Raw genomic sequence first — 13,374 nt, 5'->3', positions numbered from 1 at the left:
GGTCACAAAAACGTTAGTTTGCCCAGCTGGCAGACACGGATACCGACACGGACACTGATTCCAGTATCGACTATAGTGATTCCAGATTGGATTCAAAATTAGCAAAGAGCATTCAGTACATGATTGTGGCGGTAAAAGACGTATTACATATTTCCGAGGACCCTGCTGTTCCTGATACAAGGGTCTGTATGTATAAGGAAAAGAAACCTGTGGTAACGTTTCCTCCCTCTCATGAACTGAACACTCTTTTTGAAAAGGTTTGGGAAAGCCCTGACAAAAAGTTTCAGATTCCCAAAAGGATTCAGGTGGCGTATCCGTTTCCCTCTGGGGATAGGGAAAAGTGGGAGTCGCCCCCCATTGTGGACAAGACCCTATCGCGGTTGTCTAAAAAGGTCGCTCTCCCATCTCCTGATACGGCAGCCCTTAAGGACCCTGCGGATCGCAAACAGGAAAATACATTAAAATCCATTTATGCCACCACGGGTACGCTGCTCAGACCAGTATTGCATCAGCGTGGGTGAATAGTGCTATCGAAAAGTGGGCAGATAACTTGTCATCTGATATAGTTTCCCTAGATAGGGATAGCGTCCTTTTGACACTGGGTCATATCAGGGACGCTGCAGCCTACCTGAAGGAAACGGCGAGAGATATTGGCCTTTTGGGATCAAAGGCCAATGCCATGGCAGTCTCAGCTAGACGAGCATTGTGGATCCATCAATGGAATGCTGATGCAGACTCCAGAAAAAAATATGGAATCTCTCCCATATAAGGGTGGTGTCTTGTTTGGTGACGGTCTCGCTAATTTGGTCTCTACAGCTACCGAGGGTAAGTCATCATTTTTGCCTTACGTTCCTTCACAACAAAAGAAAACACACCACTATCAGATGCAGTCCTTTCGGCCCAATAAATACAGAAAAGGCAGAGGTTCTTCCTTCCTTGCTACTAGAGGAAGAGGTAAAAGATCACCGGCCTTGGCAGGTTCCCGGGAGCAGAAGTCCTCCCCGGCTTCTGCCAAATCCACTGCATGATGCTGGGGCTCCTCTGCGGGAGTCCACACCGGTGGGGGCATGTCTCAAACTCTTCATTCAGTTCTGGGTTCATTCGGACCTGGACCCATGGGTTTTAGAAATAGTGTCCCAAAGGTACAAACTAGAGTTTCAGGACGTTCCACCTCGCCGATTTTTCAAATCGGCCTTACCAGTTTCTCTTCCGAACAGGGAGGTTGTATGCAACGCAATACAAAAGTTGTGTCACAATCAGGTCATTATCAGGGTTACCCCGTCACAACAGGGAGAAGGCTTTTATTCGAGCCTGTTCGTGGTCCCGAAGCTGGACGGCTCGGTCAGACCGATCCTGAACCTAAAATCCCTCATTCAAGATGGAGTCTCTCCGAGCAGTGATCTCCAGTCTGGAGGAAGGGGATTTTATGGTGTCGGTAGACATAAAGGATGCCTACTTACATGTTCCCATTTATCCTCCGCATCAGGCTTACCTGAGGTTTGCAATTCAGGATTGTCATTACCAAATTCAGACGTTGCCGTTTGGTCTGTCCACGGCTCCGAGGATTTTCACCAAAGTGATGGCGGAAATGATGGTTCTCCTTCGCAAGCAAGGAGTCACGATTATCCCGTACTTGGACGATCTCCTGATAAAGGCGAGATCCAGGGACCAACTGGTGCAGAACATTACACTCTCCCTGGCAGTTCTGCAACAACACGGTTGGCTCCTAAATTTGCCAAAATCACAGTTGGTTCCGACAACACGGCTGTCATTTTTGGGAATGATTCTGGACATAGATTTACAGAGAGTTTTTCTTCCGGTGGAAAAGGCTCTGGAGATTCAGAGCCTGGTCAGACAAATTCTGAAACCAGCAAGAGTGTCAGTCCATCAATGCACTCATTTGCTGGGGAAGATAGTGGCGGCCTTCGAGGCCATTCAGTTTGGCAGGTTCCATGTCAGAGTGTTTCAGTGGGACCTGTTGGACAAGTGGTCCGGATCCCACCTGCACCGGAAAATAATTCTGTCTTCCAAGAGCAGAATCTCACTCCTGTGGTGGCTGCACAGCTCTCACCTCCTAGAGGGGCGCAGGTTCGGGATCCAGGACTGGATCCTAGTAACCACGGATGCGAGTCTCCGAGGCTGGGGGGCAGTCACACAGGGGGAAAACTTCCAGGGAAGATGGTCAAGCCAGGAAACCTGTCTGCACATAAACGTTCTGGAGTTAAGGACCATTTACAACGGCCTTCTTCAAGCGGAACATCTGCTTCGCAATGTGCCCGTACTGATCCAGTCGGACATTATAACAGCAGTAGCGTACATAAACCGCCAAAGCGGAACAAGAAGCAGAGCGGCAATGGCAGGGGCCACAAAGGTTCTCCGCTGGGTGGAAAGACATACAAGCGCCCTGTCAGCGGTCTTCATCCAGGAGTGTACAACTGGGAAGCAGACTTCCTCAGCAGACACGATCTCCATCCAGGAGAGTGGGATCTTCATCAAGAGGTCTTCACAGAAGTGACAGGTCTTTGGGGAATTCCTCAAATAGACATGATGGCGTCTCGTCTCAACAAGAAACTTCAGAGATATTGTTCCAGGTCGAGGGACCCTCAAGCAACAGCAGTGGATGCCCTAGCAACACCGTGGGTGTTTCAGTCGGTGTATGCATTCCCTCCGCTTCCTCTCATTTCAAAAGTGCTAAAGATCATAAGAAGAACAAAGGTTCAGGCGATCCTCATTGTTCCAGACTGGCCAAGGAGGGCTTGGTATCCAGATCTTCAGGAATTACTCATATGAGATCCCTGGCCTCTTCCTTTAAGAGAGGATCTGTTACAGCAGGGGCCGTGCGTGTATCAAGACTTACCGCGGCTGCGTTTGACAGCTTGGCGGTTGAACGCCAGATCCTAGCTCGAAAGGGTATTCCCAGTGAAGTCATTCCCACACTTCTTCAGGCTAGGAAAGGAGTAACGTCTAAACATTACCACCGTATTTGGAGAAAATATGTGTCTTGGTGTGAATCCAAGAAGGCTCCTACGGAAGAATTTCAGTTAGGACGTTTTCTCCACTTCCTACAAGCAGGTGTGGATGCGGGCTTAAAGTTGGGATCGATTAAAGTACAAATTTCAGCCTTATCGGTTTTCTTTCAAAAACAATTGGCCTCCCTTCCAAAAGTTCAGACTTTCGTGAAAGGCGTGTTGCACATCCAACCTCCATTTGTGCCCCCAGTGGCACCATGGGATCTTAACGTGGAGTTGCAGTTCCTGCAATCACATTGGTTTAAACCTTTACAGAAGGTTGAGTTGAAATTCGTCACTTGGAAAGTGGTCATGCTGTTGGCCTTGGTATCCGAAAGGCGGGTATCGGAGTTAGCGGCTTTGTCTCACAAGAGCCCTTATTCCTTCCATGAAGATAGAGCAGAGTTGAGGACTCGTCAACAATTTCGGCCGGGGTGGTTTCATCGTTCCACATGAACCAACCTATTGTGGTGCCAGTGGCTACTGACGCCTTAGTGGAGTCGAAGTCTCTTGACGTGGTCAGAGCTTTAAAAATGTATGTCGCCAGGACGGCTCAGATTAGGATAACGGAGGCTCTGTTTGTCCTGTATGATCCCAACAAGATTGGGGCTCCTGCTTCCAAGCAAACTATTGCACGCTGGATCTGTGCTATGATTCAGCAGGCTCATTCTACGGCTGGATTGCCGTTACCGAAATCGGTGAAGGCCCATTCTACCAGAGAGGTGGACGCGTTCTGGGCGGCTGCCCGGGGGTCTCGGTGTTACAACTTTGCCGAGCAGCTACTTGGTCGGGTTCAAACACTTTTGCAAAGTTTGATACCCTGGCCGATGATGACGACCTCAAGTTTGGTCAATCGGTGCTGCAGAGGCATCCGCACTCTCCCGCCCGTTCTAGAGCTTTGGTATAACCCCATGGTTCTTATGGTGACCCCAGCATCCTCTAGGACGTATGAGAAAATAGGATTTTAATACCTACCAGTAAATCCTTTGCTCTTAGTCCGTAGAGGATGCTGGGCGCCCGTCCCAGTGCGTACTGTACCTGCAGTTATTAGTTCTGTTTACACACAGGTTGTGTTACGTTTATAATCAGCCTGTTGCTGACATTGTTCATGCTGTTGACTAGAGTTCTGTTGAATGCCAGGTTGTACGGCATGTTTGAAGTGTGAGCTGGTAGGTATCTCACCTTAGTTTAACTATAATTCCTTTCCTCGAAATGTCCGTCACCCTGGGCACAGATCCTATAACTGGAGTCTGGAGGAGGGGCATAGAGGGAGGAGCCACTTCACACCCCTTTTAAAGTCTTAAAGTGCCCATGTCTCCTTCGGATCCCGTCTATACCCCATGGTTCTTATGGTGACCCCAGCATCCTCTACAGACTAAGAGAAAAGGATTTACCGGTAGGTATTAAAATCCTATTTTTATGTGCACCATATACTGTACAGGCAAGTCCATATTTAATAATGACAGCAATTTACTGAGATAGAAGGCACCCAAGTTATTAGGTAGGAGCAAAATGATCTGGGCTCAGTGGTAACCATACCCTAGGGGGAATGTAGCTTTGACATTGGCACACAGCGGCTCAATTCAATATCTAAACACCCCAAGCCACTAGTAATAGAAAGATAAGTTCACAAATATTTTCTCTTCCTAACAAATATTTAACTTTTTTTTATTCTGAATTCAATACTGAAGACACAAAATTCTATCTATCTATCTATCTATCTATCTATCTATCTATCTATCTATCTATCTATCTATCTATCTATCTATCTATCTATAGACCTGTTGTGTCTGTTTCAGAGTTGCACACAAGTCTGTTTGGTGGATGAATCTTGCTATTTCTCACACTGCACATGCTCAGTAGCAAAGCATAAAAAGCAACTTTGAGCAACTATAGGGAATTCACAGCCATTGGCATCTCAGCCACATCTGCTCTTGCGGTTGAGTGAGTGTAACTGGGCGTTTAATATATAGGATAAGTGTTCCAAGAGCATGGCTATGGAATTGCGGGTTATTTAAAGTTGAGCATATGCAGCCGCCACCTATTACCAGATGGCTCTATTATACCAAGGATAGAGATGTTGCAAGTCTGCACTAAAGATGGCTTCTTCCACAAGTGGACATGCAACCAGCCTTGAATAAAGGAGACATGCAGCATTTATTTTCATGACTGCAACACGGCCAACTTGCATGCAACAGGGAATAACAGTGGTGCACTCAGTCCACAGACTGTTTCATACGCAGCTGACATTGCTTTTCTTAGTAAATCCCTGCATTTCATGACCGACAGTAATTTCAAACTTGAAAACTTATAGCTTGAGTAGTGTTCCTTATTTCAAAATAAACAGAAATTGTAGCACTGAACATTTCAATAACTTCTGCTGTTCTAGCTAGAAATAATTTTCAAATGAAATAATGAGAAGTTATCAGTTATATAGTCATTCTTTCCACAGTTGGGACCATAAACCCACAGAACATTGCTACAGTAAATACGGTATGGAAGGGGCATACTTCATCTTTTCAAGACTTTTTATGTACAGATGCATAAACGTTGTAGTACCGCTTAGTGTATCTTTAGATGCACCTTGAAAACAAGCACCCATTTCTAAGGCAGGTGCAGAATATCCACCTAATATATGGCAGCAGGAATAAATTAGAATGACTAAGTAATCTCTGTAAAATACTATATAAATTATTGTTAATAAATAAATGACCTTAAAAATAAATGTTTGCTCCCTACTTCTCTTGCCATTTAAAGGTGGCCTTGTATTCTTCCATATCTCCTTCTGTGTGCCTTTGTATCTTTTGTGGTTCTATAGTGTCATGAGAGATATCTCAGGAGAAGATAGTTCTTTTTGTGCACTATTATAATTATTGTAAGTATTTTGGGGTATATGCAATTGCGGTCGAATTCCCGAAAATGTCGAAAAAAACGGGACATTTTCGCCAAAAAAAAAAAATTCGACAATGCAATTCAGTACTTTTCGTCAAAAAAAAACAGACTTTCCAAATTCGACTTTTTGAAATTCGACATTTGTCAAATTCGACATTTCTGCAATGGTACAAATGCGGCAATTCGACAAAAGTATATTCAATTGAAGTTTGTAAATTCGACAACAGTGCTTTTAGACAGTAAATTCGTCATTTTCAAATCCGCCACACTTTGCTGGCGGAATCTAAAAAAAAAATGTAAAACATGTTTTTTTTGGTGTTTTTTTTATTGGTAATAGCATATCTATTTATATTAGAAGGGATTAGGTACTTGGTTTGTCTATTTTGGAGGCACAAGTATTATTTATATATTTTTAAAAATAATTTTTTTTTTTATTATTATTTTTTTTAAATGGAAGGTTAAAAATTAGAAAAAAAATTGTGTGGGGTCCCCCCTCCTAAGCATAACCAGCCTCGGGCTCTTCGAGCCGGTCCTGGTTCTAAAAATCCGGGGAAAAAACTGACAGGGGATCCCCCGTATTTTTAAAACCAGCACCGGGCTCTGCGCCTGGTGCTGGTGCAAAGAATACGGGGGACAAAAAGTGTAGGGCTCCCCCGTATTTTTTACACCGGCATCGGGCTCCACTAGCTGGACAGATAATGCCACAGCCGGGGGTCACTTTTATACAGCGCCCTGCGGCCGTGGCATTAAATATCCAACTAGTCACCCCTGGCCGGGGTACCCTGGGGGAGTGGGGACCCCTTCAATCAATGGGTCCCCCCCCCAGCCACCCAAGGGCCAGGGGTGAAGCCCGAGGCTGTCCCCCCCATCCAAGGGCTGCGGATGGGGGGCTGATAGCCTTGAGAAAATTGAAAGAATATTGTTTTTTCCAGTAGTACTACAAGTCCCAGCAAGCCTCCCCCGCAAGCTGGTACTTGGAGAACCACAAGTACCAGCATGCGGGAGAAAAACGGGCCCGCTGGTACCTGTAGTTCTACTGGAAAAAAATACCCAAATAAAAACAGGACACGCACACCGTGAGAGTAAAACTTTATTTCACACATGTCGACACACACATACTTACCTATGTTCACACGCCGACCTCTGTCCACTTGTCCATGTAGAATCCACGGTGTACCTGTGAATAAAATTATACTCACCTCAATCCAGTGTCCGGATCTTTTAAAATAATCCTCGTACTTGGCAAAACAACAAAACGAACACCCGGACCAAATGGACTGAAAGGGGTCCCATGCTTACACATGGGACCCCTTTCCCCGAATGCAGAGACCCCCCCGTGACTGCTGTCACAGAAAGGTCCCTTCAGCCAATCAGCGAGCGCAACGTTGTGGCACTCTGCTGATTGGCTATGCGCGTCTGAGCTGTCAGACAGCGCATCGCAAAGCCTCTCCATTATATTCAATGGTGGGAACTTTGCGGTCAGCGGTGAGGTCACCCGCGGTCAGCGGCTGACCGCAGGTAACCCCACCGCTGACCGCAAAGTTCCCACCATTGAAACTAATGGAGGGAGCTGTGCGATGCGCTGTCTGCCAGCAGACGCGCATACAGCCAATCAGGAGTGCCACGAAGTAGCGCTTCCTGATTGGCTTAAGAGACCTTTCTGTGACAGCAGTCACGGGGGGGGTCTCTGCATTCGTGGAAAGGGGTCCCATGTGTAAACATGGGACCCCTTTCAGTCCGTTTGGTCCGGGTGTTCGTTTTGTTGTTTTGCCAAGTACGAGGATTATTTTAAAAGATCTGGACACTGGATTGAGGTGAGTATAATTTTATTCACAGGTACACTGTGGATTCTACATGGACAAGTCGGCGTGTGAACATAGGTAAGTATGTGTGTGTCGACATGTGTGAAATAAAGTTTTACTCTCACGGTGTGCGTGACCTGTTTTTATTTGGGTTTTTTTTTTCAGTAGAACTACAGGTACCAGCGGGCCCGTTTTTCTCCCGCATGCTGGTACTTGTGGTTCTCCAAGTACCAGCTTGCGGGGGAGGCTTGCTGGGACTTGTAGTACTACTGGAAAAAACAATATTCTTTCAATTTTCTCAAGGCTGTCAGCCCCCCATCCGCAGCCCTTGGATGGGGGGGACAGCCTCGGGCTATTAAAAATAACATTTGACTAAAATAAAACAAACTTATACAATTCTTCATATAATGTTGATTGCAAAAGTTTAAAGCTTGCTATATTTTAAAATATGCATTGATATATTCATAATGTAGTTATGTAACCGGCAGTCACATGACCTCCCTCTACATCCAGCCCCTTCACAATCCCGACAGTAAGCATGCCGACCAACAGGGACTATTCCCACTCGTGGGTGTCCACGACACCCACAGAGTGGGAATAGAACCCGTGGCGAGCCCGCAAGGGGCTTCCTGCACTTGCACCAACCCCCCCCCCCCACCTTCCCCGCCGAATTCTGCCGCCGGGATCCCGGCCGTCGGTAAAACGATACACACCCGATATATTCTGCATCATAACACATAGATCTGCTATCATGTATGCTCGATTTCACTTAGACATTCTTCTGACATACACATAGCAAGTACATGACCATGGGCAATGAATAGTTTCCAGCCAAATTTCCTTGTCACAGTTTACTGAACTCTTGTTACATTGTCACAGATTACCTGCAGACTGTCCAAAATAACTCGCAGAGACTGAACATGTCTGCGTACAGCTCCTGAGAAACGTTCATATGTAGTAGCATCATATTCACTCATTTGGATTTCCTTTAACCTAAAAATTATGCAAATTAAATGAAGTATTAGCAGATAAAAATGCAATAGAGCATGTATAAATTTAATTCGAGTGAAGTACACAACTAACAAAACACACACACACACATATATATATATATATACACATATATATATATATATATATATATAAAAAAAACAGGTAGGGGGTGCGCTTACCGGACTTGTTGATAAGCAAAAAGTTTTATTCAAACATGAAAATCCTGTGAACATTTTCATTACGGTCACGTCTGCAGATGCCAGAACAGTGGGTGAGATAGCCTAGCACTTTCAGACATACAGATTTGTGACTTAGCTCAGCCAATTGTCGTATTAGCACATCAAAGTAAAAATGTTGCGGCTGTAGGGAAAAGCAACCGCAGAAGTCTATGACTCCGGATCAGACGCCTAATGGCTACATTGCACAGTACAGAATTTTTTTATGTTTTTCCATGCTAATACTAAATTCAAACTTCCAACATTAGTTTTCGCTGTTTCAATATAAAATACATGTTAAAAATACTATATAATGTAACTACTTAAGCTAAAACTGTCAACAAAGCAGCATTTTTTAGTTTATCACTGCGAGCTGTAAACACAAAATTACTTGGTTCTCAAAGACTCACAGTGGGTCCTAACCTCCCCCTTTAGTGCCTAACCCTAAACCTAACCCCCCTTCTCTACAGCTTAACCCTCCCTCCTTAGTGCCTAAACCTAACCTCCCCCAAGTGATGCCTAATCCTAAACCTCCCTCCCTGCAACCTACCCCTAACTTCTCCCTCTCCGCAGCGTAAGCCTAAACTGCCAGCTATAATTATGGTCGGCTGATGGGAATCCAGCATTGGTCTCCTGACGCTGCTGGGATATCACCGTTGGCATTACGACGGGGGTGGGGTTTCCGGCTGCCGGCATCTTACCCGCATCCCCTTACAGTTATCTTTACTGGGTAACCCCATCTTCAGTACATTTGACCAATCACAACTGACCTTTTGCTTGGACAGGCCCACACAAACTATCCAACCAGGATCTGCTTAAGCAAATACAAACTAGGAAATATATTTATGTTTTTTTATTTCTATATTATTTTTATGCTCGAAAGATATAGAAAAGTTTTTCAACATACAACAATATATCATGGCTGGATGAGGAGTTGTAGAACTAGTGCAATACAGTAAGCAAATGCAAAAATGAATGAATACATCAATACTTCTCCCATCTAAAAGCACTTTCTAGTTGCTGTACTTCATTAACCTGAAATATGTGACTAAAATTCCCCCGGCAAGTAAACAAATAACTGTCACTGTAGCAATTCATGCACAAGATGATACCCATGCTGACGTTAATTGTTATCGTATATAATATTGACATAAAAAAGGTTTGCACTGTAAACATACAGTACATCAGAAATGACTAATGCAGAATAACGTCTGGTGTACTTTCATTGTATGTTACCTCTGCTTAAAAGCTTTTTCTGCCATTTCTCTAGCGGCTCTTTTTACTTCCTCAGGGACAGCATCTTTTTCAGCTTGGGACACCTGGTGAACTTTGTGTCCTGCATCCAGGCGGTATGGACCTCCCTTTCCACCAAGTCCTGCTGTGTCTCTGCCACCTGTGAAACGACATATAGTTTAGACTTTTTCAGCAATTTCAGATATGCACCAAGCTAGATATCAGTATCATGCCTCAGCGATGTGACTAGTCCATTGAGATAGACAACATCCTCATGGCCACTGATCCAGCCCAGAAGCTGGCTGCTTAAACCATGTACAGGCACATGGGCGTAACTATAGTGTGTGCAAGGGGGTGCCATTACTATGGGGACAAGAGGCTGAGGGGGACCTGGAACCCAGGTCATATAGTTGCATACCAATTTCACCAAATTGCCCGCTAAGCTATTGGGTCTGAACCACTGCCCAACCTGAACTGTGTGACATTACAATTTCAGTGAGAGGAGTGTGTAGTGGATGTTATATTGGTAAGGTGGCACACTGGCACTGTAATGTGGCACAATATGAACTGGAGGGCACTGTAATGTGTCTTAATCTGATCTGCTCATTGTAACATGGAGGGCACTGTAATGTTAAATAATAGAGACAGGGGCACCTTAATGTGGCGCAATATGAAATGGAGGCACTGTAGTGTGGCATAACATGAACTGGGACACTGTAACATTATATAATTTGAACTGCAGGGCTCTCTAATGTGGAACAGTATGAACTGGGGACACTGTGTGGCATAATGTGTACTAGCCGCCCTACAATGTGACATCATGTAAACTAGGGAACTACATGGGGCATAATATTAATAAGGAGGGCACTACTACTATGCTTCATAAAATTAACTAGGGCACTACTATGGGGCATAATATTAATAAGGAGGGCACTACTACTATGGTTCAGAAAATGAATAAGGGCGCTATTATGGGGCAGAAAATGAATAACTGCTGCAGAGAGGTATCTCTCAAAAAGCATCGGGTCATGGGCCCCTTCAAAATGTTGCTATGAGGCCCACAAAATCTGGTTACACTCCTGCACAGGCAACATGTGACCTATAAAAACAAATATGGCCCCTACCAATGTAGCGTTGCAGAGAATAATAACATACTCTTGTGTTTAAAGAAGCCATGAGCTGACACATGCATGCCACCACCCCAGGGGGAATATATTAGTGTGGAGGGGACTCGCTGCACTCCCCGTAATTATATTTTAATACATTAACTGGAATCAGAGTAACTAGACTTTTTGGTGCTCTGTGCCAGAAAGAAAATTGGTATTGGTGCACCCCCTATTTTTCCAATAGGCACATAAGGCGCATTCCTCATGAGGAAGGGGCTTTCTATGCAAGAGCAGATACTGTAGCTCTATGAATAGAGTGTCTGCCTGCAATGCCACAGGCAATAGGTTTGAATCCTGGGTATGTCAGTATTTAGAAACGTAATAAAGTATAGTTTGACTGAATAACAAAGAGCTATCAGGTTAAGTTCAGGAATGTTGAATAGGTATTAATGAGGGAAGAGGTGGGGGTTATGAGACAGAAGCGGTCAGGCGTTGCTGGGCTTCAAAAAGGGGGAAAGCTGCAAGTGAAAGTAATCAAAAAAGATAATTGACAATTGCCGCCAACAGCGCACCCTACCCTGCAGATCTATGTGCGGTGGCACACTGCGCACACACCTAGTTACGGCTCTGACTGCAATTTAATTTTGCACAAAAAAGTTGGTATTTTATTATGTATTGGCATCGACTTACATTCAATATAACATTCGGATTAACATCTTCCTTTCTGTTAAACAATGTGTATCTAATTGACTGTGCTGACTGACAATCATAGTTACATTACATTATAACCAACGTAACTAATAACATTGCTGTATCGCCGATATAACAGCGGCTTCACATACAAGTTAAAACAATAGCAAAACAATAGACAAATCCAAGTATCATTGCTGAAACACCTTAAACCATTGTAAGTAGCAACGCCTGTGATATATATCACATGTCAGCTTTCTGTCTGTCTTCATGAGCAGAAAATGATTTGCTGTATACCAACATGTTCTCCTTCAGAGTATAGTAAAATAACAATTATCTTATTACTGTGAACAGGTTTCCTCAGCAATCAGTACATTGTGATCTATGTGAGGAAAGATGCTGATATTATGACAATCCAGAGCTCGGCAGATGACTGACAGTCATGATACATAAAATGTACACCACAGCTTGTATGCACCTTGGTGTGTACAAGCAGTAAAACTCCCTAAGAAAATGACTCATTGACCTCTATCTTGACCCTGACAATGTGAACACTAATAGGCATATGTCAACATGCCCTCTAGGGAAGGGCTGGGGAAAAATTCACTTTGGTGTTATAATTTGGTTATGTCAGAACTATGAAAAGCACTACAGAACTAGAAAATAAGAATTTACTTACCGATAATTCTATTTCTCATAGTCCGTAGTGGATGCTGGGGACTCCGAAAGGACCATGGGGAATAGCGGCTCCGCAGGAGACTGGGCACATCTAAAGAAAGCTTTAGGACTATCTGGTGTGCACTGGCTCCTCCCCCTATGACCCTCCTCCAAGCCTCAGGATACTGTGCCCGGACGAGCGTACACAATAAGGAAGGATCTTGAATCCCGGGTAAGACTCTTACCAGCCACACCAATCACACCGTACAACTTGTGATCTGAACCCAGTTAACAGCATGATAACAGAAGGAGCCTCTGAAAAGATGGCTCACAACAACAAAAAAACCCGATTTTTGTAACAATAACTATGTACAAGTAATGCAGACAATCCGCACTTGGGATGGGCGCCCAGCATCCACTACGGACTATGAGAAATAGAATTATCGGTAAGTAAATTCTTATTTTCTCTAACGTCCTAGTGGATGCTGGGGACTCCGAAAGGACCATGGGGATTATACCAAAGTTCCCAAACGGGCGGGAGAGTGCGGATGACTCTGCAGCACCGAATGAGAGAACTCCAGGTCCTCCTCAGCCAGGGTATCAAATTTGTAGAAATTAGCAAACGTGTTTGCCCCTGACCAAGTAGCAGCTCGGCAAAGTTGTAAAGCCGAGACCCCTCGGGCAGCCGCCCAAGATGAGCCCACTTTCCGTGTGGAATGGGCTTTTACAGATTTTGGCTGTGGCAGGCCTGCCACAGAATGTGCAAGCTGAATTGTAC

The 13,374-nt window shown here is 44.5% G+C and overlaps 1 protein-coding gene across 2 annotated transcripts in view; it reads right to left on the bottom strand.

Annotated features, from left to right (window-relative positions):
* Positions 1-13,374, bottom strand: part of VWA8 (von Willebrand factor A domain containing 8) — an 875,413-nt gene that overhangs the window by 60,042 nt on the left and 801,997 nt on the right. For both annotated transcript variants that reach the window (XM_063952874.1, XM_063952875.1), the window contains exons 40-41: positions 10,147-10,303; positions 8,587-8,695 (exon numbers count right to left, since the gene is read on the bottom strand). In XM_063952874.1, coding sequence (XP_063808944.1) covers positions 8,587-8,695; positions 10,147-10,303 — 266 coding nt within the window. The remainder of the gene's footprint in view (positions 1-8,586; positions 8,696-10,146; positions 10,304-13,374) is intronic.

The sequence above is a fragment of the Pseudophryne corroboree genome, chromosome 2 (genome assembly GCF_028390025.1).
Source record: "Pseudophryne corroboree isolate aPseCor3 chromosome 2, aPseCor3.hap2, whole genome shotgun sequence".
Lineage (NCBI taxonomy): Eukaryota > Metazoa > Chordata > Amphibia > Anura > Myobatrachidae > Pseudophryne > Pseudophryne corroboree.
This window is presented reverse-complemented; position numbering and strand designations above follow the sequence as displayed.